The 22,668-nt window shown below is 45.1% G+C and overlaps 1 protein-coding gene across 1 annotated transcript in view; it reads right to left on the bottom strand.

The window, feature by feature from the left end:
* The window catches only part of mrc1a (mannose receptor, C type 1a), a 212,880-nt gene that overhangs the window by 56,053 nt on the left and 134,159 nt on the right, over window positions 1–22,668 (bottom strand). The window contains exons 13-16 of the mRNA XM_068013390.1: window positions 17,887–18,014; window positions 8,426–8,510; window positions 6,874–7,018; window positions 4,135–4,176 (exon numbers count right to left, since the gene is read on the bottom strand). Coding sequence (XP_067869491.1) covers window positions 4,135–4,176; window positions 6,874–7,018; window positions 8,426–8,510; window positions 17,887–18,014 — 400 coding nt within the window. The remainder of the gene's footprint in view (window positions 1–4,134; window positions 4,177–6,873; window positions 7,019–8,425; window positions 8,511–17,886; window positions 18,015–22,668) is intronic.

Genomic DNA, 22,668 nt, shown 5'->3' with positions numbered 1-22,668 from the left:
CCCCTCCACAGGCCTCTTCTTGAACAGGACTGTGTCCTTTCCTCCCCACAGCCTTGTCATTGTAGCATGGAGCCTCTGGCTCCTTTGGCCCCCTGGCCTGCTGCCGGTAGGCCACCTTGATTGAGCTGGGGGCCTCTGCACACGCCAGTGGGGGGAGGGGGGGGGGTGTTACCCCTTCAGTGGTAAAATACCAGCTCCGGTGCAAAAGAGCCCCTAAGTGGGACCTTATTGCACTAATTAGCTACCCACCTCCATGGCACTGGCAGCCAACCTGGTTCTCAGCCTGACAATGGGAAAATCCTCTGGAGGCAGAAATACGTTGGGGAGCCGTCTTGGAGTGGCTTCACCCTATTTTTGAGACCCTCCATCTCCAACCCTGTCTCCACAGGGCTGTGAAAATTCTTTCCTTTTATTCATTCTTGGGATGTGAACATCGTTGACAAGGTCAGCATTTGTTGCCCATCCCTAATTGTCCATGAGAAGGTGCTGGTGAGATGCTTTCTTGAACCACTGCAGTCCATTTGGTGTAGGTACACCCACAGTGCTGATCGGAAGGCAGCTGCAGGATTTTGACCCGGCAACAGAAAAAGAAAAAACAACTACCATAAATTCTATTTCTATAGCGCCTTTAACATAAATAAAACATCCCAAAGCGCTTCACAGGAGCATGATAAAATCAAGTATGACACCGAGCCACAGAAGGAGATATTAGGTCAGATGACCAAAAGCTTGGTCAAAGAGGTAGGTTTTAACGACTGTCTTAAAAGACAGTCTTAAAAGGTGGAGAGGTGTAGGGATAGTATTCCAGGGCTTGGGGGATAGCCAACTGAAGGCACGGCCAACAATGATGGAAAAATTAAAATCAGGGATGCACAAGGGGCCAGAATAAAAGGAGCGCAGATCTCTTGGAGGAGATTACAGAGGTAGGGAGGGGTGAGGCCATGAAGGGATTTGAAAACAAGGGTGAAAATTTAAAATCAAGATGTTGCTTGACCAGGAACTACTGTAGGCCAACGAGCACATGAGTGATAAGGGAACGGACCTGTTGTAACTTAACACACAGGCAGCAGAATTTTGCATGACCTCCAGTTTAGGGCGAGTAGAACGTGAGAGACAACTCAGGAGTGCGTTGGAATAGTCAGGTCTAGAGATAACAAAGACATGAATGAGAGTTTCAGCAGCAGATGAGCTGAGACAAGGGTGAAGTTGAGCGATGTTACAGAGGTGGAAATAGGCGGCCTTAGTGATGGCACGAATATGTGATTGGAAGCTCATCTCTGTGTCAAATGTAACACCTAGGTTTGGAACAGATGGGCTTAATCTCAAACTGTTGCTAGGGGAAGGGATGGAGTCAGTAACAAAGGAACGGTGTTTAGAGCGGGGACCAAAAACAATGGCTTCAGTCTTCCCAATATTTAATTGGAGAAAATTTTTGCTCATCCAGTACTGGATGTCAGATAAGCAGTCAGATAATTTAACAACAGTGGAGGAGTGGAGAGAAGTGGTAGTGAGGTAGAGCTGAGTGTTGTCAGCATACATGTGAAAACTAATGCTGTGCTTTCAGATGATGTCACCGAGGGCCAGCATGTAGATGAGAAATGGGAGCTGGCCAAGGATAGATCCAAGGATAGAACGGTGATATAGTTCCAATACAGAATGGTGTATGACTTGAAGGGGAACCTGCAGGTGCTGGTGTTCCCATGCGCCTGCTGCCCTTGTTCTTCTAGGTGGTAGAGGTCACGGGTTTGGAAGGTGCTATCAGAGAAGCCTTGGTGAGTTGCTGCAGTACATGGTACACATTGTTGCCGCTGTACACCAGTGGTGAAAGGAGTGCATGTTTATGTTGGTGGTGGGTGCTGATCAAGTGGATTGCTTTGTGTTGGAGGGTATCGAGCTTTTTGTGTATTGATGCAGCTGCACTCTTCTAGGCAAATGGACAGCATTCCCTCACACTTCTGCCTTGTGCCTTGTAGATGGTGGACAGGCTTTAGTGAGTCTGTAGGTGAGTTACTCACTGCAGAATTCCCAGCTTCTGGCCTGCTCTTGTAGCCACAGTATATCACTGGTCCAGAAAAGTTTCTGGTCAATGGTAACCCCAGCCCTATGATTCCAGGAATCCAATGCTATACACACCAAAATAGCACAAAGCACTTCTATGATGTGTATTGATATGACTTCTCTAAAGTTGGTGCCATGCTTGTTCCTGCCAAGGTTGGAATGTCACAAGCCCTAAAGGATGTGAAAATTGTTAGCATTTACAGCTAATTCAAAGTAATTTTTTGTGGCAAAAATTTGAATTATACAATAATGCAACTTAAGAGATGCAAATAAAACAGCAAAATAGGAATTTAGTACTAAAAAAAACAGAATTATCATATATTTTGAATTAAGTGACTTCCAATTAAAAGTAGACTGTACAAGAAGAATGCAAGGATAGGCAATTCAGCAACTGTTGTCGAATCTGGCCTCTCTCATTCACCTGCACGAAATTGCCAATGGCCTGTTTGAAAATGACACTGATTCACTCTTCTTAGAGGCATAATGTGGCTTCAAAAGGAAATCACAGCAATATGAACATATTTTCATTGCTCAGCACATGAACAAGAAATGTTTTGATCAGTCTACAGGTGTCACGAACAGAACAACTAGATTAATTTGCACTAACAGAGCAATTTCATTAGGGAAAGCATTCTGAGGCACGTTATGAAGGAGGGAGAATGAAGGAATTGTTAAGGAAACAGACACTGAGTCAGGAATTGAAAGATTGGATGGGATGACTGAAAGCTTGGTCAAAAAAACTAAAAGTCTTCAATCCAATATACCAGCCATTGAACTTCAGGTCCCAATCAGGGGATCCCAGGGTGCTCTTGGTATGTTGCCATTTGTTTTACACCTGGAAACTCAGCAAAACAAGATTGAATTTCTCTCCTATTGAGTTTAGAGGTGACAAAAATACAGGTAAGGGTTTAGGCAGCAGAGGGGCTAAGGTAGGTGTGGAGATAGGCAAGTTACAGAGATAGAGATAAGCAGTTTTGGTAATGGATAGGATGTGGTCTTAGAATCTTGTTAGAATTTATCAGCACCGTAAGGTTCTGCACAGTCATGTCCAGCCTGACAGAGCAGCCAGGATGGAGTTGATTTTAAGGGAGCAGAGTTTGTGTCACCAGTGAAAAACAAACGGCTGAGATCCTGACGTTGGGATCCATGGAGGGAGGGTGGGGTGGGGGGTTGGAAGATCATACCGGCAGCGCCCTGCCACGGAGCCTGACCCCAGGAGTGCTGGGCCCAATCTTCCCGGCGGCAGCAAGTCTCCGTGGCTGCCCCCCACCACTCGGTGATGGAACCCGACTTTAAATATTTAAATAAAGATCATGAATACATTTAAATAAAATTGACCCCTATCTTACTGGTTGCCCAGGATCTTCTGTGCGGCGGCCAGCACTCATGTGTCTTCACTTTCCCAACCAGGGAAAGCTGGTGCCACCGCGGTGGGGAAGGGGGAACTTAGGATTTTTAATGTAGTGGTGGGGGGGTAATGGGGTAAAATGTGCATTTCTAGTGTGGGGGGAAGGGGTGACCTCTGCACTTTGTACAGTTTGTGGAGGGGAGAGGTCAAATCAGCAATGTGAGTGTTTTGGGGGGGTGGGGTGAGAGGGCAGCTATTTTATTTGTGTTTTGGGAGTCAGGCAAAGGGTGACATTTAATTTGCAATGTACTGATGGGGGGTACGGGTTTAAATATTCAAATTTAGTCACAAATCTGGCTGCCCTTTAAAAAATCCTGCCCACTTTCACATATTTGAAAAGCTCTTTAATCTGAGTGATTAAACTTGGATTGCAGAAGAGTTTCTATAAGAACATTTGTTTTCAGTTGGCTGTATTCTGGGGAATACTCACCCCACAATGATATTCAAGCTCATTACTGACCATCTTGTTTCGGTTGCTCACAATTAGTTTTATTATGAGCCTGAGCAAACTCTTCAGGCTCTCCTTAATTACCTGCATTTCTATCCATTGGAAAATGAATCAAGGGGTGCATGCTAACATAAACGGCAAGACTAAAGGGAGGAGAATTTTAGGGGAAAATGGCAATAAAATGACAGCATGGAAAAAAATGTAAAAAAAGTTGACTCACCCTGTGAACCTGGATTTATTGGTTCAGACTTTAAAGGTTGCCCTGTGGAACCAAAAATGCATTATTATCAGATAGTAACAGTAACTGAAAGTATTAATTAATCAGATTGTTAATTCTCTAGGAATGCAATAGAATTATTTTCTGGGATATGCTGCATTAATGATATTTTTAGATTTAGTGGGTAATAATAGTGGATCATAGGATTAATAGATTCTAGGTATGTGCTTCTTCAAACTCTAGGTAATCTATAAAATCTCTGGATTCTCTAAACTCTGCTCGAGGTTTTAGATAGTCAGATTTGGTTGAGAATGCAGTCTATTGTTACATTGACTTACTGTAAATTTGTACTAAAAATCTGCACAAACTTAGAGAACTCCCACCCTTTCATTGACTTGCTCTCTTCCAATGCTCTCAATTCAGACTTGAACTCCTCTCTATCTCCCAAATAATACAAGCTGGCAATCTATTCCCTCTTCACACCCCCCTCCCCTTCCCTGCCCCCCGCCCCCTCAGGATTCTTCATCTCCTCCACCTCAGTTCAAGCTGGTTCTCTCCCTCTCTCCCTTCCTCCCCCATTCCCTTCTTCAGTTTGGCACTAACTACTTCTGTCTGTTGAAGCTAGCACTCTTGTTCTCTTCCAATTACTTGAGATCAAACTGAGACTCCTTCATCTCCCAGTTCCAGCTGGCATTTCTCCTCTCCTTCCCCAGACCAATTAAATCAGTTAACTTTAATCAGTGAAACTTCCTCTCCATCTCAAAGTGTCACTCCCAGTGCTGAATTTTACAGACCCCTTGATATCGGGGATTGTGGTGGGAGGGGGCCAGAAAATGCCTCTGCCAGAGGCCTGCCACAGGCTTTAACGACGGGAAGGCCCGGTCCAATATTGCCGGTGATGAGGAGGCCTTGTGGCAGCCTCCCCACTGCTCAGCACCGGAAGCCACATTTATATTTGTAAAATTATTTAACAGAACAAATAAATTACCTTCCCGCTCCCGCCGTCTGTCCCGGAGCGATATTGGTGCCGGTGGCCAGCACACCCGCACCTTCGGATCCCCGTCCGGGGATCCAAGGTGATACATTATTGGGGAAGGGGGAGCAGGTAAGTTTTTCAGTGTGGGTTGGGGGGGAGTGGCATCAGAGTCATTTCATTGGTGTAGGGGATGGTGGAAAGGGGTAAAGATTAAAGTTTATGAACTTTGGGGCGGGAAGGTCAGGTGCACAAGGTAAGTGTTTTGAGGGGGGAGGGCGGGTAATTAATTCCAGGGTTATTGGGGGGGGTGGTGGGAGTGGGTGAGGATCAATTTATTTTATTTTTTACTAACACTGTATCTTTAAATAATTAAATTGAATGTTAGGACTTGAAGCCCTTTAAAAATGGTGTCAGCGCCTGCGCAAAGGCTGCTGATGCCACTGCTGGGGACAGACAGCCCACCCTCTCCACGACATTGAGGTGGGCAGTCCTCCCCGGCTATTTAAATGAGCCGCCACGCTCAATATCGCGGCGGCTCCGTGACGTGCGGCCCACGCGGGTGGACCACCATTGTTTACCCGGCGGACATATAAATTTCAGCCCCTAGCTTCTAAAGCTTTCACTGGCATAAATTTCCCCTTCCATCATTGCCATACATTTGTACTTAACTTTCATCTATATGATTATTCATAACTTTTCTTTCTCTCTCCCAACTTCACAGCCGTCCATTTCCTTCTTCACTCCTTCCCTCACTGCTACACTGATCCAAGACCTCATGCTACTTGTAATTATTTTGGCTGCTGAATACTATGAGCTGGAGTTCTTGTTCCAGCAAAGATTCCCTCATTTATGCATTGGCCAGATTTACTTTAAGTCACAGGACAGGTTAGGAGAGGCACTGGGGGTACAGAGACTGACTGAATGCTGATTTTCATCAGCAAATACTGAGTATCAGTGTGAATATTTAATGGTTAGCATGTATAAAGTAGCTAGAAAAAGCCATCAAATGGCTGCTTACTGGCACTTGGCAGTAGCAAGCAGCTACTGTAACCATAGCAAATCATTAGTTATATCTATTAAGCTTTCTGTGGACCACTTCTCCAAGCAGTGACATTTAAAGAGCTAATACAGTATTAAACACAAATACCATTACCATGTCAGTCACCATGGCAACTAAAAGTGCTATTTCAAGTGACCTTGCTCAGGAAGAAAACAGCCCCTAACAATCTATTTTGAATTCTTTAAGAAAGTAGCATGAAACTGGAAAGTGTAACTTTTATAAATATACATGCCCATAGAAAATTGTTGAACATTGTACTGATTTTCCTTATGAGCAAGACCAGTGTAAATAACATTCATCTAGTTAATACCCGAGAAGAATGAGACAAATGACCTTTTCTCATCCCTGATTTTTTTCTTTTGTGGTCTTTTTCACATGTGGCATAAGCCTGAAAGTTATTGAGTGTGATTTTATTACAAGAAAGATTTAAAGAGCTTGTTTTAAATTTCTCTCTCTGCTCTTTTACTGGAGGTGTAAACTTGTTTATCTTAAACAGTGTTGCTCCTGCATTAAAGCAGGGGAGAGAGGAATTTGATCTGAAAGTGCTAAACCTTGGTAGAATGGCATTGGCAAATGTAAGACCCAGGCTGCAGCATTCAGCAACTTCTTTGTAGCTCATGTTCGCAATACTTGACATTCTTAATCGAGTTTTAAATATAATTCAATATGGTGTGATAAAGCTGAGAATCCATTCTTTTATCCTTGCCTTTTTTAATTTTGCAAATCCAGTTATATAAGGATTCACAATGTATGTCATTCCACTGCATGTTATAACTAATTGCTGTTTCTACACAGTTCTCAATCCCACGATACTGGTTGGGTTCTCCAGGATTCCAGTTCTCATATCCTACCTATTACAAAGACATAAACAGCAGCAGTTTTAACAATGTAAGTATTTGAAATAGATGGGAGCGAAGAAAACATAACAATAGATGCACTGAGATAACACAAGAGCATGCATCACGACAATAAAGTGATAAGTAAAGGTTGTATGCATTTGAATGATGGTAAATTTAGTTTAAACAAACCTAAATCTGAAGATACGCTTTTTTTTTAAAAAAAAGAGCCCTTGCTTTGCATGGATTGAGATAAATGTGAAATGGGGAAAAATATATATCTTTTGAGCATGCTTAATATCAGGAACAATTAGAAAGGCAGATGAGAGGTTTAAGGTGTGGTCATACTGCATTGTGTCATTGTGAAATGGTTTTACTTCACACTAACACTGCAATGATAGAGTAAATATCGATTAAATGTGGAATCAGATGCTGATCTGATAACAAAGTGAATCTTTGATCAGTTCAGGTCTTGACAGCCCATTTACACTGCATTGGGCTGAATTTCCATGACCTGGGCTGTGAATGGAGTGGAACCTGTGTGGGTAGGGGCAAAGGTTGGGGGTCATTTCTTGGCCCTTTCCAGCCATCAAAATCTGTGGCTGATTAGAGATAGTTGCGTCATACATCTGCCCACCAATGGGCAGGCATGTGCACAGGAATACATCATTGTAATTCTTGCCATTGCAACTTAGCAACACTGGGCATGGGACTTGCTTGTGTGTCCCTAGCACACAGAGTTGCCAAGGGCCTCAGAAGGGGATATCACATGTCAGGACCAGCTTCTCTGCAACAATCATCAGTGATCACAAGGAAAAAATGGATTTGAAAAATCTTCAGCTGGCATGGTTGGCTGATTCACACCACAGCTATTCACTGCAGTGAACTTTCTCCACCCCACCTGAGGTGGAGAACCCAGCTGTGCTGCAATGGCATGGGCACCAACTCAATATATGCTCATGCCCCCAATGCCTGAAAGTTGGATGGGGTCAGGGGCATAACCAGTGGGTACTTATGGCAGTTGGGCAGGACATGAGGAAACTTGTCCAAAGTCAAGTGGTGCTTTGCCCCATCAGTGAGCTTGTTATGTAAATGCACTATTAGAAGCTGGAATATTCCATAGTAATTTTATGCCTCTTATGTAAAACCTTTGCCTTTGAAAACTATAATGTGAACAGGTGAGGAAAAGAAGTTAATTCTACAAATATGTATCACTAACTAAATTCTTTGTGGCCTTTGTTGAACATCTGAAACTGTAAATATAGCGCACTCCAAGACATTAAAATAATGAGTAAAAGTGGAATGCATTACATTTAAATGGACATTATATGACTTTGAAATGGAGACTCATTTATCTACAAAACAACATTGGAAGTTATTTCAAATTGGACATATTTACTCACTTGAGAACAAAACACTTACTGGACTGTCATCGCTCCAGATAAATCCACCATTCGGTCGCGGTTTATATAATCCAATCCAGAGAGGTGAAGAAGCCATAAATGACCTATATGTAATAAAAAGCAAAATAGAATAATATACTGTGGTTAATTTGAACTTTGAGTGCTGAGTTGGGGCTAGATGGGCAAGGCAACTATGCAATTTGTCCATAAGAAAGCACAAAATCATTTTCAGGGTCAGACCTCATCATCACATGGGCGGGAGAGCTGACTATAAGTTTTCAGACATTGATGAGAAAATAAAGATGGGTGAGATTTCAGGTGGGCAAAAGAGAGACACTTAACTTCTTAAAGCGAGACGTATCCTCTCTTAAAGTGAGGATGTTGGATTAGCACTGCAGCACTCTGATCTGAAATTGAGCATCAGCAAGGTCACATTGAAGGACACCACAATTTTCAGACCTGGAGATTTTAGTACAGAGAACAAGGGGCCTCCTGTTCACTTTCAAAAAGTCTCAAACACTGGGGCCTGTTTGGAGGAAGATCACGTAGCAGTCAATGGAGTCAGCCTCACCTCTGGGACCCCAGAAAAAATTATCTTACACATTTGGTCATAGTAAGGATTGTTTCCTGTCATGATTCTTTCTGCGTCACATCTTGCTACATTACTTCATGCTGTCCCCACCCCTACTGTTCCCATGCCCCTCTGCACCTGCTTATACTGTAATGAGCAAGAAGAAATAAACCTTCCCTCCTCCTATTTTCAGCAGAACTATCAGTTGTCACTGTTGCCCTTAAAGCAAGTGCAGACAACATAGTGCTGTCACATGTTTGCACTGGGAAAGCTATTTCTTGCTCCTACCACCACATATCACCTTGCTGCCACTTTCCTGCTCTGTAAAACCTCTCCATTCTGCTCATTGTTTGCTCAAGGCCACCCACACTGCCCATTCTCACTGGAAAAAACACTGAGTTATAATCTCTCTCGGGCCTCTGCTATTTCTTCCTCATTTCCCTTAGCATCCTTGGATGCATCCCATCAGATTCTTTGTCCTGCATTAGTTTCACTAATTTCTCTATACTTTGCTTTTATCTATTATATATCTTTCATATCACTTTTGACCAAATCAAGTTTACTTCCTCCCCAGTATCATTCTCTTTTGCGACTGCTAATGTGACATATTTGTTAAGTATCCCCACCAATTTCCTATTAATTCACTATCACTCAGCATCACTCCCAGGACCTAGTTTTGGAGCAGGAAAAGGTTTAATAATCTGACAATGAGTAGCAAGGGTTAGGGCTTTCATTTCTCTGCTTTACACCTGGCCATAGCAATACATGCCACACGCTCCGCTCGCCCTACTGCCAACACTTCGAACACTTCCCTCCTCTACACCACATGCTTCTCCACCAATCACAGAAAACTGCTATCAGCAAAAGTGACTATAAAGCTTTCTGATTGTCACAAAAGCCCAACAAGTTCACTAATATCCTTCAGGGAAGGATATCTGCTGTCCTTAACTGGTTTGAGCTACATGTGACTGCAGGCCCCATCACTGTAACTGACTCTAAAACAGCCTTTGAAGTGGTCGAACAAACCATTTAGTTACCACCAGTTTCTCAGGGCAACTAGGAATGATAATAAATACGACTTTACCAAAGATTGTAAAAGAAAATTTGTAAACTCCTTATTAGGCTGAGTCACAGGCAACTCTTTGTTGCGATATTTTCCTTCCTTTACCACCATCCCTTTATTAGTTTTTGAGTGGGGTTAGTGAAGAAATTCCAGCTCTGGAAGTTTAAATGTGAGAGCTAGGTCATTCAGCCCAGCAAATCTGTTGCCATTTATTGGAGAAATCCAAACTGAATGTTACTGTTCCACTCTCTCTCCAAAGTCCTGTAGCATCCTCTACTTCAAATATTAACCTTTAGAAGATGCAATAGCATCTGTCTCAGCATTCCTTTTGGTGAGGCATTCAAGACTCTGACAAGTATCTGTGAGAAAAAAGTTCTCCTCACCTCTCTCCCTACTGTTTTAGTAACAATCTAAAATCAATGACCCCTCTTCAATCAAAAGAAATTGTCTTTGCCTAGTCATCCTACCAAAACCTTTCATAATTTTAAAACCCTTCTATTAAATCTTCTCTTCATCTTCTCTGCTCCAGTTGACCACTGAACACATTTAAAATCGACACACAAGGGTCATGTTGAGTTCCAGCACAATCAAATAACATTGGCCTGGATACTTAATGTGAGAGGGTTACATAGACAGATGGGGTGGGGTGATGTCCTTGGGACTTGAGTGAGGGTTAGCCGAGTTTGGTAATAGGATATGAGGCAAAGACAGAGAGCAAAGACTGCAACAGCTGATCACAAAGGCTTCTCCTTAGTTTCACTTTCACTTTACTAGCATGTGTGTTAGGGGTGGAATTTCAGATGGACAACCCAGAAGACTGTGTTTTCATACATGCTTTTTTCCTTATTAATTCATGAGAAGTGGGCATTGCTGGCAAGGCCAGTATTTATTGCCCATCCCTAATTCGATTGAGGTGAGTCACCATCTTGAACCACAGCAATCCCTGTCGGGTAGGTACACCCACAGTGTGGTTAGGGAGGGAGCTCCACGACTGTGACCCAGTGACAGTGAAGGAACAGCGATATAGTTCCAAGTCGGGATGTTGTGTGGCTTGGAGGGGAACTTGCAGGTGGTGATGTTCCCACATGTCTGCTACCCTTGTCCTTCTAGGTGGTAGAGGTCTCAGGGTTGGAAGGTGCTGTTGAAGAACAGTTACTACAGTGCATCTTATATATGGTACACACTGCTGCCACTGTATGTCAATCGTGGAGGGAGTGACTGTTTAAGGTGGTGGATGGGGTACCAAAATCCAGCAGGCTACTTTGTCGTGGATGGTGTCAAGCTTCTTAAGTGTTGTTGGAGCTGCACTTATCCAGGCAGGTGGAGAGTATTCCATCATACTCCTGATTTGTGCCTTGTACATGACAATCTTCAGAGATTCAGTAGATGAACTCACCATAGAATTCCCAACCTCTGACCTGCTCTTGTAGCCACCATATTTAAATGGCTAGTCCAGTTCAGTTCCTTGTCAACAGTGACCTCCAGGATATTGATGGTAGGGGATTCAGCAATGGTCATGCTGTTGAATGTCAAGGGGAGATGTTAGTTTCTCTCTTCCTGGAGATGGTCATTGCCTGGCACTTGTGATACAGAAATGTTACTTGCCACTTATCAGCCCAAGCTTGAATGTTGTCCAGCTCTTGCTGCATGCAGGCGTGGACTGCTACAGAACCTGAGGATTTGCAAATGGTGCTGAATATTTACAATCAACAATGAACATCCCCACTTCTGACCTTATGATGGATTGAAGTTCATTGATGAAGCAGCTGAAGATGTTTGGGCCTAGGTCACTACTCTGAGGAACTCCTGCAGTAATGTCCTGGGACTGAGATGATTGGCCATCAACAACAATAACCATCTTCTTTTGTGCTAGGTATGACTCCAACCAGTGGAGAGTTTTCTCCCGATTCTCATTGACTTCTGTTTTGCTAGGGATCCTTGATGCCATACTTTGTCAAATGATGCCTTCTTGTCAAAGGCAGTCACTCTCACCTCACCTCTGGAGGTCAGCTGTTTTGTCCATGTTTGGACCAAGACTGTATTGATGCATGGAGCTGAGTGGAACAAAAACTAACCATCTGTGAGCAGATTATTGCTGAGTAAGTGCCGCTTGATAGCACTGTTGATGACGCCTTCCATCACTTTGATGATGATTGAGAGTAGACCGATGGGGTAGTAATTGTCCGGATTGGATTTGCCCTGCTTTTTGCCTACAAGACATACCGGAGAAATTTTCCACATTATCGTGTAGATGGTAGTGCTATGGCTGTACTGGAACAGCTTGCGTAGGCATGCAACAGCATCGAACTCGGCACCGGAAACGACAACGGCAAACCCAGCCCTGTCGACCCTGCAAAGTCCTCCTTTCTAACATCTGGGGGCTTGTACCAAAGTTGGGAGAGCTGTCCCACAGACTAGTCAAGCAACAACCTGACATAGTCATACTCACAGAATCATACCTTACAGACAACGTCCCAGACACTGCCATCACCATCCCTGGGTATGTCCTGTCCCACCGGCAGGACAGACATACCAGAGGTGGTGGCACAGTGGTCTACAGTTCGGAGGGAGTTGCCTTGGGAGTCCTCAACATTGACTCCGGACCCCATGATGTCTCATGGCATCAGGTCAAACATGGGCAAGGTAACCTCCTACTGATTACCACCTACCGCCCTCCCTCAGCTGATGACTCAGTACTCCTCCATGTTGAACACCATTTGGAGAAAGCACTGAGGGTGGCAAGGGCACAAAATATACTCTGGGTTGGGGACTTCAATGTCCATCACCAAGAGTGGCTCAGTAGCACCACTACTGACCAAGCAGGCCGAGACCTAAAGGACATAGCTGCTAGACTGGTCTGCGGCAGGTGGTGGGGGAACCAACATGAGGGAAAAACATACTTGACCTCGTCCTAACCAATCTGCCTGCCACAGATGCTTCTGTCCATGACTGTATTGGTAGGAGTGACCACCACACAGTCCTTGTGGAGACCAAGTCGCGCCTTCACATTGAGGATACCGTCCATCGTGTTATGTGGCACTATCACCGTGCTAAATGGGATAGATTTTGAACAGATCTAGCAAAGCAAACTGGGCATCCATGAGGCGCTGTGGGCCATCAGCAGCAGCAGAATTGTACTCAACCACAATCTGTAACCTCATGGCCCGGCATATCCCCCACTCTACCATTACCATCAAGCCAGGAGACCAACCCTGGTTCAATGAAGAGTGTAGGAAGGCATGCCAGGAGCAGCACCAGGCATACCTCAAAATGAGGTGTCAACCTGGTGAAGCTACAACACAGGACTATCTGCGTGCCAAACTGCGTAAGCAGCATGCGATAGACAGAGCTAAGCGATCCCATAACCAACAGATCAGATCGAAGCTCTGCAGTCCTGCCACATCCAGCCATGAATGGTGGTGGACAATTAAACAGCTAACTGGAGGAGATGGCTCCACAAATATCATCCTCAATGATGGGGGAGCCCAGCACATCAGTGCGAAAGATAAGGCTGAAGCATTTGCAACAATCTTCAGCCAGAAGTGCCGAGTTGATGATCCATCTCAGCCTCCTCCTGAAGTCCCCAGCATCACAGATGCCAGACTTCACCCAATTCAATTCACTCCGCGTGATATCAAGAAACGACTGAAGACACTGGATACTGCAAAGGCTATGGGCCCTGACAATATTCCGGCAATAGTACTGAAGACCTGTGCTCCAGAACTTGCCGCGCCCCTAGCCAAGCTGTTCCAGTACAGCTACAACACTGGCATCTACCCTGCAATGTGGAAAATTGCCCAGGTATGTCCTGTACACAAAAAGCAGGACAAGTCCAACCCGGCCAATTACTGCCCCATCAGCCTACTCTCAATCATCAGTAAAGTGATGGAAGGTGTCATCAACAGTGCCATCAAGCGGCACTTGCTTAGCAATAACCTGCTCAGTGATGCTCAGTTTGGGTTCCGCCAGGGCCACTCAACTCCTGAACTCATTACAGCCTTGGTTCAAACATGGACAAAAGAGCTGAACTCAAGAGGTGAGGTGAGAGTGACTGCCCTTGACATCAAGGCAGCATTTGACTGAGTATGGCATCAAGGAGCCCTAGCAGAACTGAGGTCAACGGGAATCAGGGGGAAAACTCTCCGCTGGCTGGAGTCATACCTAGCGCAAAGGAAGATGGTTCTGGTTGTTGGAGATCAATCATCTGAGCTCCAGGACATCACTGCAGGAGTTCCTCAGGGTAGTGTCCTAGGCCCAACCGTCTTCAGCTGCTTCATCAATGACCTTCCTTCAATCATAAGATCAGAAGTGGGGATGTTCGCTGATGATTGCACAATGTCCAGCACCATTCACAACTCCTCAGATACTGAAGCAGTCCCTGTAGAAATGCAGCAAGACCTGGACAATATCCAGGCTTGGGCTGATAAGTGGCAAGTAACATTTGCGCCACACAAGTGCCAGGCAATGACCATCTCCAGGAAGAGAGAATCTAACCATCTCCCCTTGACATTCAATGGCATTACCATTGCTGAATCCCCCACTATCAACATCCTAGGGGCTACCATTGACCAGAAACTGAACTGGAGTAGCCATATAAATACCGTGGTTACAAGAGCAGGACAGAGGCTAGGAATCCTGAGGTAAGTAACTCACCTCCTGACTCCCCAAAGCCTGTCCACCATCTACAAGGCACAAGTCAGGAGTGTGATGGAATATTCCCCACTTGTCTGGACGGGTCCAGCTCCAACAATACTCGACACCATCCAGGACAAAGCAGCCCGCTTTATTGGCACACCATCTACAAACATTCACTCCCTCCACCACCAACGCACAGTGGCTGCAGTGTGTACCATCTAATCGATGCACTGCAGCAACGCACCAAGGCTCCTCAGACAGCACCTTCCAAACTCGCGACCTCTACCAACTGGAAGGACAAAGGCAGCACATACATGGGAACACCACCACCTGCAAGTTCCCCTCCAAGTCACACACCATCCTGACTTGGAGCTATATCGCCGTTCCTTCAATGTCGCTGGGTCAAAATCCTGGAACTCCCTTCCTAACAGCACTGTGGGTATACCTACCCCAAATGGACAGCAGCGGTTCAAGAAGGCAGCTCACCACCACCTTCTCAAGGGCAATTAGGGATGGGCAATAAATGCTGGCCTGGTCAGTGATGCCCACATCCCATGAATGACTAGAAATAACTAGTTCTGGAGCACAAGTCTTCAGTACTACAGCTGGAATGTTGTCAGGTCCCATAGCCTTTGCTGTATCCAATGCCTTCAGCCGTTTCTTGAATCAGATTGTCTGTAGATTAGCATCTGTGATTCTTGGGACCTCAGGAGGATGCCAAGATGGATCGTCCACTGGGCACTTCTGGCTGAGGATAGATGCAAATGCTTCAGCCTTATCTTTTGCACTGTCATGCTGGGCTCCCCTTTCATTGAGGATGGGGATGTTTGGGGACCCTCCTCCTCTGGTTACTTGTTTGATTGTCCACCATCATTTATGACCGGAGATTTAATTACACAATGTGCTTTTTTGCATTTGATAGCCTGATTAAGAGGGTTGGCTTCTACTCCGGCAGGGAGCACACAGCAGAAGGCTGCAGATCAGGTGGGTCTGATCCATCCCCAGGGTTGGCTGTTCCAATCCTCAAACCCAGAGGTCTTTGCATGGTGGGGTCAGATGACAGGGGGATGGGAGGGGGGTCTTGTGGTGAGAGGACCCCTGTTCCTCCAGGCCTACAAACAGTGCTGTAAGACACTTAATGTCTCTCTGAAGATGTTCTCACCTCCCTTTAGCTGCCAGGTTTCCAGACGCCTGTGAAACCTAGTTGACGACTGCTTACCTACCTGGAGCAGAGTAGAGGCAGTCGGGAGCCAGGAGCGCCATAAATACAGCCCAGGGATCAAAGCCTGGCCTTACTACCTGGAATGGAGCACAGGCAGTCGCCCAGAGCCCGGGGCCCTGACCATTTCAGATGCTGGAGAAACTGAGTGAAAAAAGAACTGTGACATCACAGGAAACTAGTAAGTTGATTGGCCGGTAAGTGCTTTGTGTAAGGGGCAGTGTATTAATAGCTAGCTTAGGACACCAGAGTTAGGGTAGATCTATAAAAAGAACTAATACTTTAAAATAAAATAAAGAAAATAGAAAATAAAAGATAAAATAAAATAATTAAAATACCTAAAACACATATCTGTGTAATTATAACTTTAGTTGTAGGTGTTACTAGCATTTAATAAGCACAGTAAATTCTACAATACATAGGAATTATTCAAAGTTAATTAAGAAAGTAATTAAAGTACATTAACTAATAGCATAAGTAACAATGGCTGGGCAGGTGTTATGTTGCAGCTGTGCTATGTGGAAGCTTTTGGATGCCAGGGTGATCCTGCACAAACACATCTGATGAAAGTGTAAGCAGCTAGAGGAATTCTGGATCAGGATTATTGATCTGGAAGCTGAACTGCAGACGCTTCGCAACATAAGGGAGGGGGAAAAATATCTGGACACTTTACTCCGGAAGACGGTCAACCTCTTAGAAAAGGGTCACCTGTTTTGATCAGCAGTGAGGGACAGGAGGATGTGACCATGAGTGAGGCAGGTAAAGGGACAGTAGTGGAGGAGCCTCAGACTTTGCAATTGTCAAACAGGTTTGAGGTGTTCTCAACCTGTTGGACGAAAGCGAGGTCTGCAAGGTGGATGAGCAGACTGGCCATGGCACTGTGGTGCAGGAAGCTATTTAAGTGTGAGGAGCAAAAAGGAATGTAGTGGTAGCAGGGGATAGTATAGTGTGGGAGATTGACATTGTTCTGTGCAGCTGAGAGCGTGAGTCCAGAAGGCTGTGTTGCCTGCCCGGTGCCAGGGTTTGGGACATCTGCTCAGGGCTGGACAGGAACTTGGAATGCAAGGGATCCAGTTGTCATGGTTCATGTAGGTACCAATGATATAGGTAGAACTAGGAAAGAGGCTCTGCTTCGACAGTATGAGCAGCTAGGCACCAAATTGAAGAGCAGAACCTCAAGGATAATAATCTCTCAATTATTACTTGAGCAACATGCCAGTTGGCAGCGGGCACATAAGATTAGTGAAATGTGGCTCAAAGACTGGTGTGAGAGAAGTGGGTTTTGGTTCGCGGGGCACTGTCACCAGTACTGGGGAAAGTGGGGGCTGTACTGTTGGGATGGTCTGCACCTGAACCCTGATGGGACCAGTCTTCTCGCAAACTGTATAACCAGGGAAGTAGAGACAGCTTTAAACTAAACAAGGGGGAAGAGAGATCAAGCTTGGGTAGATGCAACAAATCGAGTGGTAGAGTCAAGGCAGGAGAGCAGAATAGTAATATGTGAAATGAAGGTCAGAGAATGGCAGGAAGGGACAGAGAGAAAAAAACAAAGAACACACCAACAGCTAAGACTAGATGTTACAAAAAGACAAAACTAAAGACTCTATATCTGAATGCACGTAGCATTCATAACAAAGTAGACAAACTGATGGCGCACATTGAAGTAAATAAATATGATCTGATAGCCATTATGGAGATGTGACTGCAGAATGACAAGTATTGGGACCTGAATATTGAGGGGTATATGACATTTAAGAAGAATAGGAAGCTCAGTAAAGGTGGAGGGGTAGCACTGTTAATCAAGAACCCAAAGGTTGGAACCAGCTTCCCGACGCCCTCAGAATTTTTCCTGATCTAACCCCCCCACCTGCATCCAATCCCACATGCTCATCCATGTTAAAATTTCCCTTATTGTCATTCATATTATATTGGCCTTAGTCAGTTGCTGTGGGTAAAATATTGGCGGGTGAATGGGGGACATTAAATACTTACACTAGTTTATTCCAGACAAAACCTTCTTCAGAATGATCATGGATACTGAGAAGATCTCCTCCAATGTATCGACAGAAATCACGTGCTTCAAACCATGATTTCTTAGCTTGGTCAGATTTTATGAAAACCTGGGTGGGAAAGCATGTTATTAATCTTCAAATACCTATGGGTCAAAGTCTAAGAAAAAAAAGATAGGGCTGAATTTTACGCCGCCCCTGTGTGTCGGATGATGGCACAGGGGTGGCGTAAAATTGAGCAGGAGGCTCCAGGAGGCCTACCCGCCCTGCTCCCGCCTCTGGTGAACTTTATGGCGGTTGAGCGGGGGGAGGAAATGGCCCGCCCGCCCGAGGCCAATCAAGGCCCTTAAGTGGCCACTTAAGGGCCCTCACCCGCCTCCACAGATAATTTACCCGTGGCAAGCGGATGTGCTGGGGGTGTGAAAGGCCACCCAGCGAAAGCTGCCGGCCTTTCCGCGCCCCAGGGTGGGTCCATGGCAGTCGGGCCCAATTGAGGGCCACCCCTGCCTCCCAACCCACCCCCGGGACCCAAGATGCCCCCTCCCCCTAAATGGCTACCCTAGCCTCACCAGGGCATGACCGATCCCCCTGGTGAGGCATGCCCAACATACCCACTCTCTCAGGTCCATGGTGTCGGCTGGGCTGCAGTCCCAGCAGCGGCCACCGCTCCCAGTGGCACTGCTGGGACTAAGTGCTGCCGGCCTGCAGATTGACCGGCAGCTCACTGAGGCGGGACCTCCTCCCTCAATTGGGTGTAAGTCCCGCTTCGGGACAATTAAAGCCAGGGGATCCGTAAAATACGGGACGGATCCCCGGGCTAGGCGGAAGCGGGTTCGCCACTGACTTTTGCATCGGTGGCGAATTCCCCTCCGCCTAGGGAAAAATCCAGCCCATAACCTTAGCTAGAAGGTTCAGAAGTAATAAATGGTTTAAAATGAAACCTGTGAACAGGTTGAGGGCATATCTTGTTTGTTAAAAGGGCTATTGATCAGATGTTTAAACACATTTCATTGACTGGCAAGTTGTTTTGGTGAGCTGAGTTTTTTGGAGGCGCTGGAAGTCCTGCCGCTGGAACCAAAAGTGGAAGGTGACTTGGCTCTGGCAGGCAGCAGGGCCCTGGAATGGCAGTTTGCCAGCGGCGGCCAATTAACAGTCTGCTGCTGGGGTCGCCATGCAATTTTCGACAGCACCCTGCCCCTAAGAACTGCTGTCCCAATCTGAGGGCCAGCAGCTCAGCAGGTTCAGTGCTTAGGAGGAAATATGAGGACATCTTCAGAACAACTCCCAAAGAATATCACAGTCATTGATTCACTTTTTAAATGTAGTCACTGTTTTTTTGTAGGTAGGTGAGGCTTTGCTGGAACTGCTTGACTCCAGATATCATCTAAGCCTTGATTCAAACATGGACACAAGCACTGACTGCCCGAGAAGAGGAGACAGTAACTGAACTTGACAATATCAAGGCAGCAACAACATAGGTAGAAAGAGTGATGAGGTGCTGCAGGCAGATTTTAGGGAGCTCGGAAAGAAATTAACAAGCAGGATCTCAAAGATAGTGATCTTGGGACTACTCCCAGCACCATGCGCTAGTGAGTACAGAAATTGGAGGATAGCGCAGATGAATGCGTGGCTGGACAGATGGTGCAGGAGTGAAGGCTTTAAATTCCTGGGGCATTGAGACTGGTTCTGCAGGAGATGAAAGCTGTGCAAACCGGATGGGTTGCACCTCAACAGGACAGGGACAAATAATGTTGCGGGGATATTTGCCAGTGCTGTTGGAATAGGTTTAAACTAAGTTGTCAGGGAGATGATAGAGAAACAACACTGGATATAGAACAGAAACAACAATTTGTACTTATATAGCGTTTTTAACTTAATAAAGCATCCTAGGTGCTTCACAGGAGCATTATAAAGCAAAATTTGACGTCGAACCACGTAAGGAGATATTAGGGCAGATAAGCAAAATCTTGGTCAAAGAGGTAAGTTTTAAGGAGTGTCATAAAGGAGGAAAGTGAGGTGGAGGGACAGAAAGGTTTAGGGAGGGAATTCCAGAGCTTCGGGCCTAGGCAACTGAAGGCATGGCCAACAATGATGGAGTGATTAAAATTGGGGATACTTGAGGCTAGAATTAGAGGAGCACAGATATCGCAGAAAGTTGTGGGGCAGGAGAAGATCACAGAGATAGGGAGGGGCAAGGATGAGAATTTTTACAAACTTTAAAGAATTGTAAAAAAGCAAAAAATTAATAAGCAAGTGAGGAAGGCAAAGGAAACAAAGGCCAGAAAACAGACAACAAAGGAGTTTGGCAGTGCTAAGTGCTAAGTACTTCAATACAAGAAGCCTAGTGAATAAGGCAGATGAGATGAGGGCATAGATAGACAATTAGAAGTAGGAATTATAGCTATTACTGAAACTTGGCTTAAAAAGGGCAGGAATAGCAGCTCAGCAGTCCTGGTTACAGGTTTTCAGACAAGATAGAGAGGGGGATAAGAAAGGAGGAGGGGGGTCACAATATTGGTTAAAGAAACAACTACAGCCATGAGGAGGGATGATATGCGAGAAGGATCATCAAATGAGGCCATATGGATTAAAGTGAAGAATAAAAGAGGGGTAAATCACACTGCTGGGAGTGTACCATAGACCCTCAAACAGTTAGAGGGAGATGGAAAAGCAAATATGTAGGCAAACTTATGAAGTGGATAAACAATAGGGCAGTAATACTGGGGATTTCAACTACCCTAATATTAACTGGAATAGAAGCATTGTAAAAGGTATACGGGGTGCAGAATTCTTAAAATGCATACAGGAGAATTTATATTTTAGACAGTACATAGCAAGCTCAACAAGAGAAGGGACAGTTCGAGACTTAGTGTTAGGGAATGAAGCTGGGCAGGTGAAGGGGTATCAGTGGGAGTGCATTTTGGTGGTGGTAATCATAATTCAGTTCGATTTAGGGTAGTTATGGAAAAGGATAAAGATAGAGCAAGAATAAACGTTTTACGTTGGGGAAAGGCCAATTTTACTAAGCTGAGATGTGATTTGGCAAAAGTGGACTGGAAACAGCTAATTGAAGGTAAATCAGTGTCGGAGCAGTGGAAGGCATTCAAGGAGGAGATAATGAGGGTTCAGAACAAATGCATTCCCACAAAGAAAAAGGGGGGTACTTCCAAATCTAGAGCCCTATGGATGTCAAGGAGCATACAGAGTTGGATAAGACAAAGATGGCAGTGTTATATAAGATACTGAGAGCTCAATATTGCAGAAAGCCTAGAGGAATATAGAAAGTGCAGAGATTACATTAAAAAGGAAACTAGGAAAGCAAAGAGAGAATATGAAAAAATATTAGAAAATATAATCAGGAAAAACCCATATATGTTTATAACTACATCAAGAGCAACAGTATAAGGAAGGAAAGAGTAGGGTCTTTTACAGACCAAAAAAGGTAACCTGTGTGTGATGGCAGAAGATGAGAGTGTGGTTCTTAATGCATACAAACAAAGAACAAAGAACAGTACAGGAACAGGCCATTCGACCCTCCAAGCCTGCGCTGATCTTGATACCTGCCAAAACTAACACCTTCTGCACTTCCAGGGCCCATGTCCCTCTATTCCCTTCCTATTCGTATATTTGTCAAGATGTCTCTTAAACGTCGCTATCGTATCTGCTTCCACCACCTTCCCTGGCAGCAAGTTCCAGGTACTCACCACCCTCTGTGTAAAAAACTTGCCTCGCACATCCCCTCTAAACTTTGCCCCTCGCACCTTAAACCTATGCCCCCTAGTAACTGACTCTTCCACCCTGGGAAAAAGCTTCTGACTATCCACTCTGTCCATGCCACTCATAACTTTGTAAACCTCTATCATGTCGCCCCTCCACCTCCGTCGTTCCAGTGAAAACAATCCGAGTTTTTCCAACCTCTCCTCATAGCTAATGCCTTCCAGACCAGGCAACATCCTGGTAAACCTCCTCTGTACCCTCTCCAAAGCCTCCACATCCTTCTGGTTGTGTGGCGACCAGAATTGCACGCAATATTCTAAATGTGGCCTAACTAAGGTTCTGTACAGCTGCAACATGACTTGCCAATTTTTATACTTTATGCCCCAACCGATGAAGGCAAGCATGCCGAATGCCTTCTTGACTACCTTATCCACCTGCATTGCCACTTTCAGTGACCTGTGGACCTGTACGCGCAGATCTCTCTGCCTGTCAATACTCCTAAGGGTTCTGCCATTTACTGTATACTTCCCACCTGCATTAGACCTTCCAAAATGCATTACCTCACATTTGTCCGGATTAAACTCCATCCGCCATTTCTCCGCCCAAGTCTCCAACCGATCTATATCCTGCTGTATCCTCTGACAATCCTCATCATTATCCACAACTCCACCAACTTTTGTGTTGTCCGCAAACTTACAAATCAGACCAGCTATATTTTCCTCCAAATCATTTATAGATACTACAAACAGCAAAGGTCCCAGCACTGATCCCTGTGGAACACCACTAGTCACATCCCTCCATTCAGAAAAACACCCATCCACTGTCACCCTCTGTCTTCTGTGACCGAGCCAGTTCTGTATCCATCTTGCCGGCTCACCTCTGATCCCGTGTGACTTCACCTTTTGCACCAGTCTGCCATGCGGGACCTTGTCAAAGGCTTTACTAAAGTCCATATAGACAACATCCACCGCCCTTCCCTCATCAATCATCTTCGTCACTTCCTCAAAAAACTCAATCAAATTAGTAAGACACGACCTCCCCTTTACAA

The sequence above is a fragment of the Heterodontus francisci genome, chromosome 2 (assembly GCF_036365525.1).
Source record: "Heterodontus francisci isolate sHetFra1 chromosome 2, sHetFra1.hap1, whole genome shotgun sequence".
Classification (NCBI taxonomy): Eukaryota; Metazoa; Chordata; class Chondrichthyes; order Heterodontiformes; family Heterodontidae; genus Heterodontus; species Heterodontus francisci.
This window is presented reverse-complemented; position numbering and strand designations above follow the sequence as displayed.